The 20,235-nt window shown below is 35.4% G+C and overlaps 3 protein-coding genes across 3 annotated transcripts; all 3 read right to left on the bottom strand.

The window, feature by feature from the left end:
- Window positions 1-555: 555 nt before the first annotated feature.
- Window positions 556-1,604, bottom strand: LOC132165087 (uncharacterized). Its single transcript, XM_059575592.2, has 2 exons — window positions 1,382-1,604; window positions 556-1,274 (listed from the first exon to the last, which is right to left on the bottom strand). The coding sequence occupies exons 1-2, from the start codon at window positions 1,508-1,510 to the stop codon at window positions 1,032-1,034; spliced, it is 372 nt and encodes a 123-aa protein (XP_059431575.2). The 5' UTR covers window positions 1,511-1,604; the 3' UTR covers window positions 556-1,031.
- A 1,351-nt stretch (window positions 1,605-2,955) lies between these two features.
- On the bottom strand, window positions 2,956-9,733 carry ECR1 (E1 C-terminal related 1). Its single transcript, XM_059573454.2, has 9 exons — window positions 9,483-9,733; window positions 9,214-9,377; window positions 7,090-7,292; window positions 6,610-6,842; window positions 6,454-6,516; window positions 6,310-6,366; window positions 5,940-6,061; window positions 4,651-4,768; window positions 2,956-3,638 (listed from the first exon to the last, which is right to left on the bottom strand). Exons 1-9 carry the CDS (start codon window positions 9,582-9,584, stop codon window positions 3,351-3,353), a joined length of 1,350 nt encoding a protein of 449 aa, XP_059429437.1. The 5' UTR covers window positions 9,585-9,733; the 3' UTR covers window positions 2,956-3,350.
- Window positions 9,734-11,175: 1,442 nt separating this feature from the next.
- On the bottom strand, window positions 11,176-16,308 carry TBL11 (TRICHOME BIREFRINGENCE-LIKE 11). Its single transcript, XM_059578320.2, has 4 exons — window positions 15,356-16,308; window positions 13,774-14,163; window positions 12,038-12,196; window positions 11,176-11,937 (listed from the first exon to the last, which is right to left on the bottom strand). The coding sequence occupies exons 1-4, from the start codon at window positions 15,799-15,801 to the stop codon at window positions 11,577-11,579; spliced, it is 1,356 nt and encodes a 451-aa protein (XP_059434303.2). The 5' UTR covers window positions 15,802-16,308; the 3' UTR covers window positions 11,176-11,576.
- Between the last annotated feature and the right edge of the window lie 3,927 nt (window positions 16,309-20,235).

The raw sequence follows: 20,235 nt of genomic DNA, 5'->3' as shown, positions 1-20,235 counted from the left end.
TATAAGACTATCATACAATTTGATGACATATATATATGATAGTGAAAATTCAAAATCTGTTGGGGGAGAAAAACGGTTTGGGAGTTAATATACATATTTGAACACCACTCTAGCCCAAGAGCCTAAGCGAATAGGCTTGGGTCCACTTAAGTATATTAACTTTTTTTTTTTTTTTTTCCTTGATATGGGACTCAACACTCACAAACTCACAAGTACATTCATAATAAAATCAACCATTGAATGATCAATACTTGTAAAAAAAAAAATCAATAGTTAATTTTCACTGCCATATCATTTCAGTTGTATGATAGTCGTATAATAGTCTACTAAATAATATTACTATTTCACTCACATCCAACTGGGCTGACGTTGCCCACAAACCCATATATATATATTTTTAACAAGAGTTGGTCTAAAAGCTGATAGACACTTTTTCGTTACAACAGTCCAGTGGGATTTACGAGGATGTAATATATAGCATTACTCTTTTTATTTAATTTTTTTTTTCTTACAAATATTGGTATAAGAGCTAAGTTTTACTGCTACATCATCAAATTATATAGCAATAGTATAACAATCTACTAATTAGGTAGAGAAGATGCTATTATTCAGCTCTATTCAAATTAAGATCGATATCCCATTAGATATTTTGGACAACTAGAGTTGCATTTACAACTAAAACAATTAAACAGAAAAAATAAATTACATAAATAGAAAATAAATTAAATTAACTAATATCCTTAGATTAACAATACAAAAGCTTATCCTACACCAAACTAATTAAATAACAGCCATACGTGTCCACAAATATTGGAGGGGTTGAAACCTTTGGTGAACCTCTCCATGGCCATTACATTAATATACATATATATATATATAACACAGCTTTTCCATGTACATGATGATCACCATGATATATAAATATATATAAAAATGACTAAAATATCCTTATAATCTTCAGATCCTTGCCTTGGCAAAGAATTAATTAGTAGAAATTATTGGAATAAAACCTCATAATTAAGGATCTATGCTCAAACTTTTTTGGGTTTAAAAGAATAGTTGGAAGATGCTCGAGAAACCATCCTCGTATTATGATCAGCTGGCTGTCTATGGGATATTGTGTTGTAAGAAGCAAATCTCCCCTGCCTTTGCTTCCTCCTCGGCTGTGACAACTGGGGGATGAAAACTCCGGTTCCTTTGCTTTCCCGCCGGCAAGCTTGCTCATGGAGAGCCGGAGGTAATCGTGCAGGTGGGTTGATTGCTCCGGCGAAATCCTGAACAATATTCAACCACGTACATGCATGCTAATTAAGTAAGTAGTTTAGAAAAAAGAAAGAAAGATTTTATAGTTGTAATAAGAGTTTGAAGAGATTATAAGAACCTGGAGAGAAACTGGAGGGCAGTTTGGAAACTTAAGGGGGTCGTCGACGTCCTCGTCATCCTCCATGATTAGAAGAGAGATCTGCTTGCTTAAATCTGCGAAGAACAAGTCATCTTCAGCAACTTCCATGGCTATAGCTACTGAAAAAACTAGAGCTTGCTTAAAGAGCTTGTTTGTTTAGTATCATATTTTTCTTATTATTTTTTTTTATTTTTTTATTTTCTTGTGTTTCTTCTGAAACTGGATGGAATAAATAGGTATAAATAGGGAAAGGGGTTGGGGGGATGGGTGAGTTGAAGTATATGGTGTAGCTAGCTAGGAGGAATGTGCATGTGGGGAGGTGGGGCCATGGGGTCTAGTTGGCCAATCTGGCCAAGACCCACTAGCCCCACAAGAATCATGGAAGTGCGTTATGATGATATTATCCAGTTTGGAGAAAGGGATGAGGAGCAGCCGGCATGAGGGTGTGCCAGATATCTCATCCAAGATAGACTAAATCTCTACCACGCACCACAAAGGTATACGGTTCATAATTCATAGTCCACTATATGATAAATTTCATTTGGAGCCATATATATATATAGGAACTGTATATATATATATATACAGTTCCTTGTCTCATATGTATCTAAATATATCTAAATACAAAGAATGCTTTTTTGTTTAAACTGAAAAAATTGGGATGAAAAGAAACAAATTTAAATTAAAAAGACGTGTGCTAGTAAACAGAATGCATCTTTATCGAACAGTGATGGACAAGTAGTCATAATTAAGAGGATAGAGACCTCTATGGAGGGTGGAGCATCAAGCTGTGGTTGTGAGCGGTCCTACGCTGGAAAGATGAGTAATTTACGTAAGATTTTTAGTTTTTAAAGATATTAACGAGTATTAAGTCCTATATTGCTTTCTTTCTTTTTTCGTCTTTCACAGGACAGAGAAGACGGGTCAATTACATGCATTAAGTGGTTAACATGCTTCATAAAAACTCTTTCTCCGGTTGTAGTTTAAACGTCATATAAGCCTCAGCTACGACGTCTTTACTCCTCTCCGGAAAGCAAATGAGTGAATTATGGGTGTCAGTGTGGTCCACATTTTACAGTGTTCCTCTGGCAGCTGGCTAAGGGACCCGCCCATTTGCAACATTATGGTGAATGGATCTTCAGGGCCCTCCATATGATGCATGATTATTCTTAATCATAGCATCAAACAACAAACATCTTCCTCATTTATTCTACAAAACCTTTTCATTTTAAAGACACCGTATGTGTTGGGCCGCATTTATTCCTAAACCAACTTCTTTCTTCCTCATCTGATGTTTATCTTGTTTTACTTACTTGCAGGATGATCATGCTTTGAGCTTCATACATATATATTCAAAAGGCTTTTGCAGTTTCCCACTCTGCCTCCCATGTGAATCTAGTCTCCACCAAAGGACTTGTCGGCCGTACTTCAATCTTTTCATTCTACTGCTTACTGCTTAGTTATACATGGACCCCAAGCCCATTCCCTCAAGCTGTCCTAAGTCCTCGTGGGAAAGACTTTTTTTTTTAGGCAAGATGCAAGACACACAAATATGCTAAAAAAGCAGGAAAATTAAATAAAATCAAGGGTGACTTTACTTACCCACATGAATTATCAGGGGTTTCGCAATCATAATCTCGAAAATTATTCATTTTTGCAATATCGGTATCCTATGTTTCGGCCTATTTTAATTTGATCCAATCAGAGCAAGTCATCAAGTGAAAGCTTAGGGAAGTGTGTAAATTATCACTATTCTCTGGGTAAGAAATGCATCGCAGGAAATGTTCTACAGAACAGTCATCCATGGAAAAATTTTACACAATCAAATGGAATTCAACCTAGCCTCACCAACTGATCTTTCGCTGCACTAACTTGAGAGAGAGAGAAAGGGTCTTAAATGCTTCAACAAGTTGTGGCTTCAAAAGTAAACCAAGACGCGTTATGGACGTTATGCTCCACCAGCTGTATCCATATCTGTAACCCCATCAACTCCCTTAAAAACAACACGCAATTTTCTCAGAACAGAGGTCTTCTTGTCGTTCTTGGTAGTTGTACCAGTCACATGGAGAGCACTCTTGGCAGTTTTACCCATTAGCTCAAAAAGTGGTAAACTTAGGTTTGATCGGGTCATCTCTTCCAGAACCGGAGGTGCCTGCATATACAGATTGTTTCCTTGGTGTGTGACACTAGCTTTTGATAGTAGCAGCTTTGGGTGCTCTTCAAGTAGATCAATGAACTGTTGCCACAAAAAGTCAATTAGGACAGGCATAAAATAAGCAAAGGTTCCTCAAAATCAAAATGCTATTATCATGCTTATTATTGTCTTATATAAACACTCACTTTGTTTTGATAAATAATGCTCTAATTTTGATGATTAATAATATGAGATGCGCCCCATTTGGGTTGTCTACCAACCTCTCTGTGTATTGACTTTGTCCAATGAAAATTTGTAGTGTTCAACAGTAAAATGTACAAGGCTCAAAGCATTTCAGTGTTGGAAAATTAAAGATTTCAGGAACAAAAGAAAAAACAAAGGTGTGTCAATTCTTGGGAGTTAAAGGACTTGTTTCTGCCAAAGGACTATTCTAATACACACAGCACAAAGTACACATGACACAACTCTTTTGGTGTTACACCTGGCTAATAGTAGAATTGGCAAATATTTGTCTAATTTGAAGTCAATGAGTTATGTAACATTGCAAATGGATACAGGCTGTTACTTGAAGCCAGCAAATTAATGTATAAATCTAGAGAGAGAGAGAAATAAACAAATGTCCACTGGCTACTAAAATATGTTATGGTGGCATCCTCATTGAAAGAATCATGAGTGGAGACAAAATATAAAAAAATTATGCAAAAGCTCCACAACATACTTTCAAACATCTCCCTAAGAGAAACAAGTACTGCAGCTTTTAGAAATAATTTCAGCTGAAAACCTCAAAGTTATAATTTTATTTTATCAACAAATCGTTGCTCTGCTTTTACTCAGCAGGTTCAAGTGATAATTGTGTTTATTTGGGGCTATATTCTAGGATCAACCTGCTTTACTGGAGGTATCAACCCAAAACTAAATAAACCTGACTTGGTTTTCCTTCTCAAGCTATGGCATAAGAAGAAATGTATGACTCAGATTAAAACAGGTGAAATCATGTCTGAACATGAACATGGAAAAGCAAGAACTGGGAATGAAGCACAAAGAACCATTGTTGTGTCCATTAAAAAATTTATACAATATAAATTAGGATCACCTTTTGCAAAGTAACCGAAGTTTCCAGCTCAATAAGAACACCTGGACCACATACGAGACAGTCCTTGTCCCTTACAAATTCAGTTACTTTGGTGTGAAGACCTTCTACCCCATTATACCTACAAAGATTAAGATCAGTTTGTAATGCTTTCCAAATGGTTGATTAAAGAAATTACAACCACCACCCAAAAAAAAAAACAAAAAATCATGAAGTTTATTTTTCAACATTCAAAATTGGACTACCAGGTTCACACAAAATTTGCTAACTTATTAACATAAGGTGCCATTGGTAGTTCTGACAACATGTAGTACTTCAATTTGGCCAAAAAAACATTCTCTAAAGTTCAAATATAAAACAAGAAATAGAAGGTATATTAAGCTTCAGTAGGAAATAAAAAGATAATAAGTTTCACAGCAAAAAAGACAGGACGAAAAAGTTAGAGCAATCAATATATCCGAGACTAGAGTTGACGAGGAAATAAAAATCTCAAAAGTTTGGGTAATGTAACTTTAACTAAAATAGGAGTAAGAGGGATTTAACATCACTAGGAGAGACACAAAACTGACCAGTACAATTATATTGGCTCAATTATCCACAAGGAAGGATCATAGAGGAGGCGGTACATGGATTGTAGAGAAAATAGATGAAGTATCAAATAGTTTACAGATTGCAATGTTACAAGCAAATACCTATCAAGTGAAAAAATATATCTCACGAGAAAGCTTTAGGGACATCCACGCTTTACAGTACTAATGCTGTGAGGAAAGAAACAAATGTTCGTTGCTGAAATGTTGAAAAAAAAAAAATGGTGGTCATACAAGAATGCGGGCAACTTTCACAAGACACGTTGTTGATTCTAAGAAGTCAGACAATGATACAGAGACCAGAAACATTTTCAGATAAAAATACGAAATTTAAGGGACAAATTTTAATTCTAAAATATAGAAGACGCATCTAACTGAGATTTTTCTACTTTCAAACTGTGCTTTGTGTGAGTATATTTTCTACTTCCACACATGTGGATAGTACATTTATGTTCGTAGAAAAGAAAATTAGTAACCAAGTATATTAAAATGAAACATGATGTTATGTCCACCCTCCAAACATATACAAGTTAAGACATATAACCTTTCATGTACCTAAAAGCGCTTATCATGATCCAATAATTATGAATGCAACCATAATTGTTCTTACACAATATCCTTTATCATCAACTGGTGTCACCACAACAAGGACAAGATTCAACCAACTTATTTGCTAAGAAAAAAGAGAGAAAAATTATAACCCACGTTAAATAGTTGGATAGAGTTTTGCTGCATCCCGATGTAATCTTCAATGTTTCAAGTGCACATGCAGCTGATATAATTGCATTGGTGGAAGCAATAGCTGGAATAATATTCTTCACCACCCCCTGTAAACATCAAGTTGAAGCTATTTATATAAGAATTTAGATATCTGAAACTTCTATCCCTGATTTTTTTTTAATGAACTCTTGAAAATATACAGTAGCAAAGAGCACAAAAGCTTAAATATTTTTAAATGGCTTTTTGAAATATATGGTAGTCAAAGAACACCTAAGCCAAACAACACAGTAATCGGGCAGAAACGCAAATAAAAATTAAGCTTTTGAGATTTTGACATCCCTGACAACACAAATACCTGAGTAAGAGAATATGTGACTCCTGGAATGCCAAAAAGCTCAGCTCTCTTGACAGCCTATGAGAAATGGGTACCATAAGCGAGATGACCCACAATGGAAATCAATATTAAGAAACTTTCACTAAATAACAGCATTTTATTAACCTCATCATAGACCCATTTCATATGTTTTGGGTCATCAGGATCGAAAGACTTTCCACTATGTACCTACAAATAAGATGCATGTTTAGATAACACACAAACCAGTTTAAAATCCCCACTTTGGAAAAGGGGAAAGAACAAACATGAGTAATTTATTACCTCATCCCACTTGATTAAGTGGGCATATTCAATACAATGAGCAGCAGTTCTAGGAGTTTCAGCAAGGGTGCATAAGGGAAACTTTACTTGAGGGGGGAAAAGCCAGATGGTGCACTCAAAGCATGGTGTGACCCCTGGCACAATAACCCTAGCATGGCCCTTGAAACCTTCAGTCCCACCATCTACCATAGGTTTAAACGTCTCTTCTCGAGGGTTATCATCAGAATCGTACTCTAAATTTCCAAACAACAATGAAACACCGCAGATGAGCAACAGGCAGAGTTCAGTAACGACAAGTCACTTTGAGAATGACACGTTAAGCTGCCAGTCAACTGTTCATGTATGCCTTTTGGCATTTGCTTTTACATATTAGTTTATAAGAAGACTCAATAACAGAGTGTAGCAATGGAGAAGCCCAAGAGTGAGTTGCACCTAATTACAGTAAGAAGTTACAAAATTAGATGAGTTATAGATACATACCTAGGAAGCTACAAGCTACAGAATTGATGTAGCTCCGAGCCTCAATTGAATCCAGACCAAGAACAATAATATTGAAATCGCTATAAAAATCAATTTCTTTGTCCTCGATCCGGCAATAATGTGGCTTGATACTCACCCCACTAACTCTTTCCATGACACGCTTTGCAGCAACCTCAGCTTTTGGTTTACCAACATCTTCAAGTCTTAAATGGAGAAGCCAATATCAAAAAAAAAAAAAAAAAAAAACTTCCAAACTAGAAATTGAAAACCAAATCGGCATATAGTAACACACAAAAACCAAAGGATTGTTGGAGTTATAAGTGCACAGTAGGATATGTAGTAAACATCAACTGAGATGATGCCATAGCAAATACGTTGTAAAGATTGCATGTTAATTTGGATTATAATCGTTTGCAAATACTAAACAACAGGAGATAAAAGTATTAAAATTTTAACTGTCAAACAAGATCTTAGCATGCTCATCTCTAGATGTTTTGAATATGTCGTTGCAGTTTTAGAAAAAAACTATATCTATGACTAGCCACCCCACTCAAATAAAGCAGGTCGACCAGCAACATATGACGGAATATCGGGCAAATAGGAGGGTTTGCCGTTTGCCCATTTACTAGATCCTCCATGGTTTTTATTGTCTTCAAAACCCATAATTATCAGTGTAAATTGGCAGAGATACAACACATAGCCGGCATAAGAGGTCAGCCCATTAGATCCACTACATCCAAGACATGTAAAGGCCGAATAAGCCAAACAATGCCCGCAATCAGGTCCAATGAAGTGATCCCACAGTGCCATGCAAAGTAGGAGATCTGCTCCAACAATGAAGCCGCAACAGATGCCCCAACGGTCAAGTCAGGAATACTATAAAAGATAAACTCAAACCAGGTAGAGGGGAATTTTTGGTTCTCAGCTCAAAACACTGCCTCATTGATTACTTTACTTTCCCTCTTCAAACATATTTCTAACTTAAGCATCGGAGCCAATGACGGAACTAGGGGAGGGCCCATGGGGGCCATATCCCCCTCCCCCTCCCCCTCCCCAGGTTCTGGAATTTAGAAGGATTTGGATGCCATCAAAACACAAGTCAAATCGTTAAAAAAAATAAAAATCCAAGAAATCATATATAGAAATAAGGAATAGAAAACATAGAAGTAGGTTAAAGGGAAAGAGGACGGTGAGAAGAGGAATGAGCGACAAAGAATCAGTGGAGGAAAGGCTAATAAGGAGGAGCTTTGTAACCCATTCTACAGTATACCATTACCTTTTGTCCTATGTTGATTGTTATTATTCAGATTTTTACTTTCATATTTCTGTACTTAATACAAACATTACAATTTCATTTAGATACAAAAGAGATATTCGAACGCACAACTTTAGCACATGACATAAAAGAGACCTTCTAGCTTAGTGCTCTAAAGCATACTCCCTAGAGGTAAAAAAGAATGCTCCCTTTCACCTACTTATATATATACTTAACAATTAGACTTGGTCTTGTTAAAATTAGGTTTAGTCTCTTATTCATGCTTTGGCCTCCTCTCATAAAAAATTTTGATTCCGTCCTTGATTGGAGCTATCCCCCCGGTACACACCGGCAAGCACCTGTGCTCACAATTTCTCCTTTTTTGCAGATATAACTTGGCTCAGGATTCACCGTTCAGAAACTGTTCCAACACTTGACAATATACACTAATGATCTCTAACTCAAATGGCAGCTCCTCCCCATGAAAATGAGTTGAAGGGTGAGGTCGTGGTTTCATAACTCATTGAGTGCCAATGTATCAAACCATTCAATACTTCCACACATACATACGTATACACGGATAGATATCCATTGACCAATTAATATATCTGATTGAACGATGAATACATGTGATAACCTCAACATACAAAGCGACACGCAATTGCAACATAAACAAAATCCACCTACTTTGCCCGAGTGTTTTACCATCTTCTAAATAACCCATGAAATGTGTCTGCTTCATTTAGTCTTTCTTAAGAGTAAAAATTAAAACTATTGGGCAATAACAAACTTCGATTCAACAAAAACCAAAAGAAAAAATATAAAGAAATTGGAAAAAATAAAATAAAATAAAATGAATAAGAAAGTACCTGAAGAGAAATTGGCGATTGAGATTGGTGACCTCGATTCTGTCCATGTCTATGACCTCTAGATTTTTGAAACCCGAGAGAGCCAAGTCTTTTAGCAGCTCACAGCCCAATCCACCAGCCCCTACCACTAACACTTTAGCATATTGTGCAAGATCATCTCTCAACTGCAAAAACCCAAAAGAGGAAAAATGAAGAAAAAACACATAGTAAAAGAAACTGCAAACACAATGTTTGTGAAAATGACACAGAGAGAGTGATAGAGAGTTTACGTCTTGGCCCGGTTCGAAGTTAGCGCCGACGAGATGGCCCGGTCGGAGGAGAAGCTTATCGAGGTCCCTTGATTGGCTTGGTTGCGCCTCGGCGTCCGCCATTACAATCACTCGGACTGGGATTCTGCTCGGCTATAAAGCCTGGAAGTTCAAGCCCCAAAAGTACGTATTCGGAATTTCACACAAATGGGCACTGTTGTGTCATTTGTGATACAACTGCAGCGGTAGCTTGGCTTTTACGCTTGGCTTGTGAAGCCTTTTTTTTTTTTTTTTTTTTTTAACACGGCTTGCGAAGCTTTTGTACATTCCTCACACACCCAACTTATACTTAATTTGTCCAAAGAGCTAGTTCAATTGGTTAGGATTATGCCTAATAAAGCAAAAATCACTAGTTTAAATCTCCATCCGACTCTTGTGCGGACATGTCAAAAAAAAAAAAAAGCTTATACTTAATTTCAATGGAAAAAAAAATAATAATAATAATAATAATAACTTATACTTAAATGAGAAGTTGGAACCTCTAAATGAGAAGTTGCCTTGTAAAAGGATTAGGGCCTCCAAACACATCAATACTCCTTTTTGTTTTCAATCTTTTGTTTTCTCTTCTCAAAACAAAAACACTAACTAACAACTTAAACACAAAACACTCTTAAAAACACAAAAACACACCCCAAAAAAAAAAAAAAGGTGATCTTTATGTCACAACAAAATATAGTTTTAAACCAAAAGCAAAAAGAGTAATGCTACGCATCAACTTTTCATTGGGATGAAAAGTTTTTTCTTTTACAAAAAGTGGACGACGGGCTGCTCCCATAGTATTACTCAACTTTTTGTAAAGAAAAACCATTTCCATCCCGATTGAAAGTTAGTACATTTCATTACTCATACAAAAACAACTTATCAAAACACATTAACAAGCAAAGCCTAATCTTCGTTTAATCTTTTTAAACTATTGGGTTATATACAAAATTGGTTCTTGTGCTTTTTGACAATGTGAAATCAATCATTCTGTATACTTTCGTTAACAAACTATTTTTTTCTTGGGCAATTTTTGGTTGGTTATAAGTAAAGAATAACGATGCTTAGGTAATGACAACAAGTTAAGCGTGGAAGAAAACCCACGATTTGATAATGGGCCTAGTGCAATTTTGTTTATGGTGATATGGCGGGACAAACATGGGGCGGGGAGATCAAATGGAGAACTGACTTGGCAGTATCTAATGATCGACATGCAATGATTATGTGAAAATGGTACACATGGCTCAACATGATTGAACCAATTAACTTTCTTTTTTTTTACAAGTGTGAAACGACTCACTAACAAAAATAGATGGAATGATTGAATTTAAATTGTCAAAAAGTACAAAGACTAATTTTATCATTTTTGAAAACTCAAAGATTGTTCTATACATGGGCCACTTTTGTATTTAACCCTAAAATATTATGAAATGATTAATATGTGCCTAAATTTTAGCTCGGGATCTAATTGCTGTAATCCCACCAAGGTTGGAGGTACTATGGGTTGGGTAGAGTCCATTGAGAAAAAAGAAATAAGAGTAACTTTTCATCCATAGCTGTTTAATGTTTATAGTTGAAGTGCTTTTTCCTTGTAAAACTCTCTCAATTGATAAGCACCAAGCACAGTTGGAAATTATAAGATTTATTTTTTAAAAAAAAATGTTTAGTCCTTTGATACAAATCATAAAATATCGACAAAAATTTGTAAATTATATATCTTTTCCTCAAATGAACTATACCACCTGATATAAATCACAATGAATACCCAATGGTTGAATGTTTTTCTTTACAGTATTAACTCTTTTATTCCAGAAATCCTTGCTCACCCATCTGAGCCTTAAATTGGACTTCTATTCTCTACCTAAAAATCTGGTTTCCTCAGAATCCCATCTATCTATCAACATCAAAATCTGAGGCCGAATTGCAGCCCTCACTGCAAAACTCTTGCATCTAACAAACTATCTGTTGTTTTCTGTAGCCATTTTTTGTTGGGAAATTTGCACAATCTCTGTGCATTAATGCCCACTTCTTGGCATATAAATAAGAGGCTTTCTTCATCTATCTACCTACACCTGATTACTTTGATGAGTTCCAGGAGTGAGTAGCCTGACGCTTAAGGAAAATCGCATAGAGTAGCTCATTCCATGCATCTGGGACTCCAGGCAGGCACCAATGGCTGCAATCCTGACGATGGAGAGGTGCAGGGCCTATTTCAGGACCCAGATAATATAGAGATGAATGCCCATCTTTTCTCCTTGCAGACATATGGGTTATATTCAATACCTCAAACTTCACTGCTTCTGATGTGTTTATGTGAGCTGATAACATGGCATTGGCTATCTTGAATTGCGCCCATGAATCAGAAGGCACCAATGAAGATCCCAGCTCTGGAAGTGTTTCCAAGTGACAGTTTCCCCCAGTCCTCCAATCCCCTCCTCTGCATAATACATAATATAGCAAATTACCTCCCCAAATAGACCACAGAATACAAACTTTGAATACAGGAAACAACAATTGCTTTAAGAAACGAAGCAAACCTGAAATGTACAGGGGCATACGTGCGAAAAAAAACTTGGGTCTTGCTTGAATTCAACTTAGTTTCTATCCAATGCACCACAGTCTCTATGGACTTCCTATATGCATGTTCAACTTTCATATCCATCTTTACCTCTCCGCCTTCCTGGAAGTAACAACCCCTGAACAAAATATATGGATTTTTAATCTTTTCTCTACCTAAGAGAGAGAGGCAGGAGAGAAAAAGAGAGAATTATGATAGTAACATCAACCAACTAAGCCACACTACCTAACAATTAGATTTCTCCTTCAAGGCATCTATTCAGTCCCACAATCAAAAATGATAAAAGTGCAAAAGTTACATCCGAGATTTATTGAAAGGACTTATATCTAGGAAATCTCCTTGCAATTAGAATTAGAAAAAATAATAGGATGTAGGGTCCATTTGCTATTGAAGTCAGTCGAGGAGACCCACCATCAGTAGGTTCAAGCACCTATACCATCATGTGTTAGATAAAATTCATAATTGAAAGGGCCCATTTATCCAGCCATAGCACACATTAGTTATCAAGCATCTCAATCTTTTCCACAACAGCCCCTTGAATTGAGAGATCTTTTATTGGTAAGTATATTGAAAGATCAAACATAACAAATAAGTTAGACTCCTGGACAAGAAAAGCAAAGCACAATCACAAACATCCACGTGGGACGGCAAAAGCGAAAGACTTCTCTCAGAAGTAATTTTGTTATAAGCATACAATATGTCATTTATCACTTAATGTTTTTTTGTTTTTCTATAATTGATTAACCATCCAGAATTTCACATTCTTTTGCATCACCCACAAAAAGGTGATCAACTATCCAAATCTCTAAACTTCTATGCGTCATGTATCAAATAAAGTATTTACAGTTTTAGATAATCTTATATTCCTATTAGGAGGCCATTTGATCATGCAATTAGTGTAACGATTCAAGGAAAGCACTAGACGTATGTGCTCTTCACCTCAAAATGACTAGTCAATTTATAATATTTATAGAATTATTTATAAAGCTAAGTTTCACCTAATAAGTAAATAATGTGGGACTTAACACCATGAGTGTCTTTATCTACTCATCTTCCCAATGCAAAATCGGGGTGCTACAGTTTCTCTCCCTTAAAACCTTGACATCCTCGTTAAGGCCACATCATACAGTGTGCCAGTACCACATGGCATTACTAGGTGAATCTAATACCATTTGTAATAACCTAAAAAAAGCGCTAGCCACATTTACGCTATCACCCAAAAAAGACTAATCAATTTAAAACCTCCTTAAAATCAATGAATAAAGTCTATTTTCACCTAGTAAGTAAATAATGTGAGACTTAATACCCATGAGTTATTTATAAACCACCCACTCCATGTAGATTACTTATCTTCTTAATGTAGGACCGGTGTGTTATAGTTAGTCACCAGTCACCATGAGATAATAGCATATTATTAGCCTTCAATTAGGTATAGATTTTACCTCAACCACTTATTTGAGAAGCAAAGTCAAAAGAAATGGTTAGGCTATCCAATTTAACTTTAAAATGCCTCTTGGAATTGTAATTATATTCAATGGAATTTTAATTATTTTCAAAACCAGCCCAGTGAAAATTCATACTCATTTATTTGAAAAATAAAAACAAAAGAAATGAGAAAAAAAAAGAAGCTCATGCCAAATGCAAATGACCTTTGTAAACAAAAATTAAAAGAGAACTTGTAGTGTATTAAGTTACCCTCTTATGGTCTTCTCATAATTCCACCAGTGCCCTGTATTTAAGACCAGCACATCTGCATCTCTCCAATTCACACTGTTCCAATCCATTTGATCCAATTTCAAAGTTGTCCTCACCGTTTGCAGAGCCCCTGCAGGTGGCCGGCTCTGCAATACAAGAAACGGAGACCGGTAGTACTCCACCGTGCAGTTGAAATCTTTGAACCTAAACACCAAGAACCCCTTGTGCTTTGTAATCGGACTGCCATTTACTTCATAGATTGAATCCTTGTTAGGAACTGCAGATGAGAGCATGCAGAGGAGGGACTCCCATTGGTTTCTCCCAATTGAGTCACCAACAAACACTAGCCTTTTGTTTCGCAGTTTTTCCAACATCAATTTTGCATCAAACCTGTTTTCATTGGTAACAAGAAAAACGACATCCAAATCAGTATTACTTTAACTTTAACTTTTTTTTTTCCTCTTTGGAATCAAAACTGAGAGGTACAAGACTAGAAATGAAAAGACAAAAAGAGTAAAGGTATCATATAGTTAATCATTTAACATCACAACTTTATTAACAAAAGAAGCTATACAACAAGATTGAGCAAAATAATTTCAAATTCCAGAACGAAATGGAATTTGTCTTTGTTGCAAAATCTTAATTATCATCATCCAAAGGTTCACGGGCAAAGCTAGCATACAGAGGAAACATTCCAAATCTAGGAAACCAACAATTATTAGACAACCAAAAAGAAGAAAATGGTGGGAAGCAGAAAAGGAAAAGACAAAAAATTTATAAATAATGGAATAATATATAGTTTAAATGGCATTGGAAAATCCAACCATGAATATCCGCTTATAGAAGAAATTTAATACTAAGGTGAAACAAAAATAGGGTGTCATTTTCATAGAGCAGTGCATTACTTTCGCTTGTTAATTACGTCCATCAGAACTTACAGAGAATCAAACTAAAATAACAGTAACAGACACAAAGGACAACTATTAGAATTAATCAAATGATTAAACCATAAGCTTAAGCTTGGGATCAGTAGTTATTTATCAATAGCCAATGAAAATTTCTGAACTGGAACAGTCCGTATGTTTGGTTGCCAAGAAAAGTCAAGAAAATAATAGAAAATGAAAATTTTCAAAGTATTTTCTTAACGTTTTCCGTCTCTGCATGTCCACATGTAGAGGTTTAAGGTGAAGCCAACAAGGTAATCACTTGCAGAGATTCACGAAATTAGAACGAAAGTCGACAATTTCTAGGAGGACTGACGGAGAAATCAAATTAAGTAAATAGCTACAGACATAACACATATCCAATCAAAAATACCAAGTAAAATAATCATATCCTTGACGTAATAGAGAAGACAATTTCAAAGTGTATTCATTTTCTTTTTTCCAACATACGAAAGGCTCAATTGAAATAATCAATAGAAAACCGAACAAGAATGATTCAACCATCTAGTTGCCGAGAGTAAAATTTCAATTTCTTTCCTCTTTTAGGCCCAAGATTAAAATTCATTCCCTTCTTCCCTCATTTTCTCAGTAACCAAACAGTGCTAAAAGCAATGGAAAATTAATATTTTAATAAGAACCTGGGCAAGTTGCAATCTGTAGGTTGCCATCTCCACTTGGTGTAATACAAATCAGGTCTCCCGTTCTCAAAACACCGAAATCCTTCATCTAAAAATCTGCAATCTTTGGACTGATACAAAGGGTAGTTCTCATCCCACACCCAATCCCCTTCAAATACATCACAGCGGTCACCCTTTTGTTCAAGAAACTCAACCCTTGGTTGCTCACCGGACCCCCTGATCTTCAACCACACGAACCTCTCCGACTGCGACTGACCGGGAAATAGGAATCCCTTAGCCACTGCTCTGAAATCCAAGTAGAAGAAGCAGCAAATCACGCTGACAGCAACAATTACGAATCCCAGAACACCCACGGAGGGCTCAAAGAGTCTCAAGCGCTTAAACTTCTTAAAAAGTTCAGAAACTGCCATGGCTTCAGGGTCTGGCACAGATGGTTTCTCAGACATTTGAGCTCGAGACCGAAATTTGGAATATGGGTATTGTTGCTCTGGTGGGAAGGATCAAAAATTGAGTTAAACAGAAAAAAACAAAGGCCTAAAAGTTCGTGGGGCAAATAAGGCAACAATGTAGAGTAGAAGCAACATAAGAACTCATGGATAGTGGGAGTTGAACCCTGTCCTGAACTCCTTTGCTTGGCAGGTCAGTTTCGTTTAGGCTATGAATGGCCGCTCAAAAAGAGCAAGGGAGATGGGTGTCGCTGAAGCAAGGAAGCATTCATGGCAGAATAATTCTCATCATCCCCTTTCTTCTTTTTTCGGTTACTTTATCTACATAAATAAATAGAGAGAGAGATAATGGTTTGGTTAATTGAATAACGGTTGGATACTCGTGGGTATGCTAATGGTCACGAGAAGGATTTTCAAATCCTTTCCATGATTATGAGTATTTATTCATCAGAAATAACGAAGAAGAGAGAGAGAGCTCTGAAGTAGACAAACGTGGGTATTGATGTGGGTGGGTTCGGGTTTAGTTTAGTCGTGGCCTCGTGCGAAAGTGGTTTAAATGGTGAAAGTGGATAACGGCTAGGAGAGGGAAATCCCAATGTTTCCATTAGAACGTGGACAAATATTATTGGATAAGAATTAGTTTTGTGACCTCTCATTGGGTCGTCGAATGCACGTAGAAGCAATAGAGCGTGGGAAGATGCTTCTCTAACGACGGCCCCGACAACGTTGCGGCTGTAAAGCAATTTCGAAATAATTAGCGTTGTTCCGAAAGTACCCTTTCGTATTCCGAACTATCTCTGTTGTCCTTTGCGATTGACTCAGCCCAGGCCCTAGAGCGTGCAAGGGAACTGGTCCAACTGGGCCTATTTTTGACTGCCAAGGGGCTCACTACATATACCGATGGTTTGACTTTGTATTTATTGCTCCCCACGTTATAAAATTGACAAATTCTTGTGCTGGTAATATATGAAACATTCTACAAGTGATAATAACTGATGCAATAAAGTATAATTAGGGATGTTTAAGACCCGCCAACTAATCGATTATAACTGCAAATAACCGGTTATAACCGATTATAAATCGTTTATTGATAACCGATAGCTGATTATGACAGCAAATAACCGATTATAAATCGGTTATTGAAACCGATTTATCAATAACTGATTATAATTTGGTAATTGGTTATTAAAAACCATTAACTGACTATGGCGGTTGTGGTTAACGGTTTTAGAGGTAAGAAAAGACGGTTATAACCAATAACCACATTATATAATAATATAAATATATATTAAATATTTATATTAATAAATATAAATATTTATTATATTTATATTTGCTTTCCTTCCATTTGGTTTGTATTTTGTAATATGTATCCAAATTTGAGATTTTTCTTTTTAATTTTTTCATTTGAACTTGGATTAATGGATTTGGGCTATGTTTTTTTAGCCATATTTTTTGGGCTAGAATTTATTTGGCCATGTTTTTTTAATATATATATATTTTTGAACATTTTGGCCTTAAATCCTTAAAATAAGACAAAAAAAAATAGCAAATTAAATGCTCAAAATACTTAAAAAGCCCAAAAGCCATTTTTTTTTTTTTAAAAAAAAAAAAAACCGGTTATAACCACGCGGTTATTGGATTGAATAACCGCTAACCGTCGATTATAAAATAACCGAGTAATTCTAGGTGGCCTACTTGTATCTTATTTGTGTCACACTAAGAATGATGTGGCTATTAAAATCACTCTTTGATCAAAATTCAATAATGATCAATCACAAGCCCAGTTGTGATTTTAATAGCCACATCATTTTTAGTATAACACAAATAAGCCACCTAAAATTACTCAAAATAACCCGCCTAGACGGTTGCGATTATTAAAAACCAATAACCACCCAAGTCGGTTGTGGTTGCGCTTATAGTCAATAACCAACGGTTATAACCTAAGTATGATAGTGCCTGTCATGTTAAGTTTGAGTCATATTAAAAAATTGTATCAAAAAAATTCAGTTCTTATGTTGTTTAAGGGTTCAAATCATGTCAAAGTATGAGTATAAGATTAAATATGTCAACTCTAATCAAACCTATTTAAACAAATGAATTAAATCTTTTAATTTTAACACTAATTTTATATTAGGTTCATATTAAATTTGTATATTGTATTAAAAATTGTAAAAGAATGCGACATTATTATAGTCTTTTTTTTTTTTTTTTAATATATCTGCATAAGAGCGAGAAAGAAGATTCAAACTAGTAAATCAATTTTATTAAACATAGTCTCAACGGATTAAGCTACGGATAGTCTTACCAACAAATTCTAATATGTTTTTAGAAATATTAATGGGTCAAAGTTTTGAAGCGTGTACACGTACTGACGTACATTAATTGAGAACCTGAGATCTTACCAAGAGCATTAAATAAAATAAAAATGCTAGTACGTACCTGACATGACAACTTATTAGTTATTATTAGTCTAGAATTGTTCGAAAATAAAAAAATAAATAAAAACTTTATTATTATTATTATTTTTGTTCAAATAAGAAAGCGGTTAGAATTTTCTTTGGATTTTGTTTTCAACAAATTAAACCATAAAAATATCCTTAAAAAATATTATTTATCCAGTAATATTTTATAAATTTAACCACATATTGTTGTCAGAGTTGGTCAAACCTTACATCTTTGCACGAAACTATTTAGTAAATGATTTTTTAGAATGAATAATAATCTAGATTAGCACGCTCCCACGAATATATCAATTGATTGGATAATAAATTCCATTAACAAATTAAAGCTTGACTTCTTCCTTCAAGTCAATCTCTGCGTGTTTTTGTTTTCTTCATATTAATCATGCTGATTAACGCGTAATCAAAACGAGAGAGACTTTATCAAGCATAAGTAGTTGGACAACATCTTCTTCCACCCAATTTATAAGAAACACATAATTTTTTTTAATAGAAATTGTTCAGAACAATTTTATGGAACGTATTTGACACGATGGGTATAGAATAAAATGATATTATGGGTCCACATACCAATATCTAGGAGGGTGAAATCACATGTCATTTGTGTGGGGCAAAAAAATTTAGGCATAAACAGCATAACGTACCCGTAATGCCGAGATTAATGGTTTTGCCTTCTTGGGATGTACAAGTTCAGTTGCATAGGCCCCTGAAATGGAGGAACATATACATCACAAGGTTAACTGGCAATGGCTATTTTACTTGAACGTCATAGTAGCATCTACCCGTTAAGAATCGCGCAGGAGAAGTCTAGACAGCACTAAGAATCGTAGACACTCCCTCAAGTTTAACAGATATCAATAAAAACTAATATGATTTACATTAATCAAACATGAAAATTTTCATTAGGGTATTCAAACCCATTTGTTAATGTGTACTTAACTGTTTAAAAAAATTTATTGGGCCATTGAACTAACGTCTTTACGTGTTTTAAAATTGTTATTAAATGAGATCCATAGAGGCCAGAGTTTGTCATCCAAGTAGTTGATTGATTCCAACAAGACAATTCAAGTTGATAATTGGTATTTAGTAGAATAGTAGTCAATTTTGTTGGTTGTATTATTTGTGAAAGATAATAAATGGACCAAAAGAAGATATTCTAACGATCATAATTGCAGCCCTTATGCCTTCAAAGTTTGTTTGCTTTCGAAGACGTTTGTACTTTGTTGGCGAGGGATCCAGGGTCCCGACTCCCATACATTCCTTTCTGATTTGACTTGGCTGGCTTGAAATAGATAAGATCTTATCCTTACACCCACAGGGCTCCCAAATTTGCTAAGGGAGAAAAGCCTCTTTACTTGGGCTTTGTTGAAGCCCAATTAAAATCACATATCCTTTGGATAAATTGTCAGGAAAGTAGGCCCATTCATAAAGCTAGGCCTATTAGACTTTTACCACCTCTAGCAATAAATGGGCGCCCATCAGTGGCCAGCACAATTGAAGGAAAATCAACTGGTCTCCATCTTCAGTTTGCATGAAGGGCGAAGATAAGCACGCCGGCAATTTTTATTTATTTTTTGTTTTTTTAATTAAAATATTAAAAAAAAAAATTTGCTGCCTAACGTGCTTAGCACGCAGCGTGCTCTGAATTACGGCTCTTGCATGAAACATTGTATGGGTCATTTTATTTTATTTATTTCTTTTTGGGAAGCCCACCTCTTGTTATTTTGTGTCCTTGCGACCTTTTTGACGGATTGAATAGAAGAAAAGAAAAGAAAAAAATAAGGTTGCTACGGGAAAATGCTAAGTATTTTTCTATTATTCTTTTAGTGTTCTCTCAACTGTAATCTAGCTTTTAAAATCACCAATAGATTAAAAGTCAATAATAATAATATCAAATTTAACAGTAATTTTAAAAGTCATATCAAAATTTGGAGATCACCAAAAACGCACCTAACATTTCCCTTTGCTATAT

Source organism: Corylus avellana, chromosome 2 (assembly GCF_965113065.1).
Source record: "Corylus avellana chromosome 2, dhCorAvel1.hap1.2, whole genome shotgun sequence".
Classification (NCBI taxonomy): domain Eukaryota; kingdom Viridiplantae; phylum Streptophyta; class Magnoliopsida; order Fagales; family Betulaceae; genus Corylus; species Corylus avellana.
Note: the sequence above shows the minus strand (reverse complement) of the source record. Positions and strands in the feature narration are given on the sequence as shown.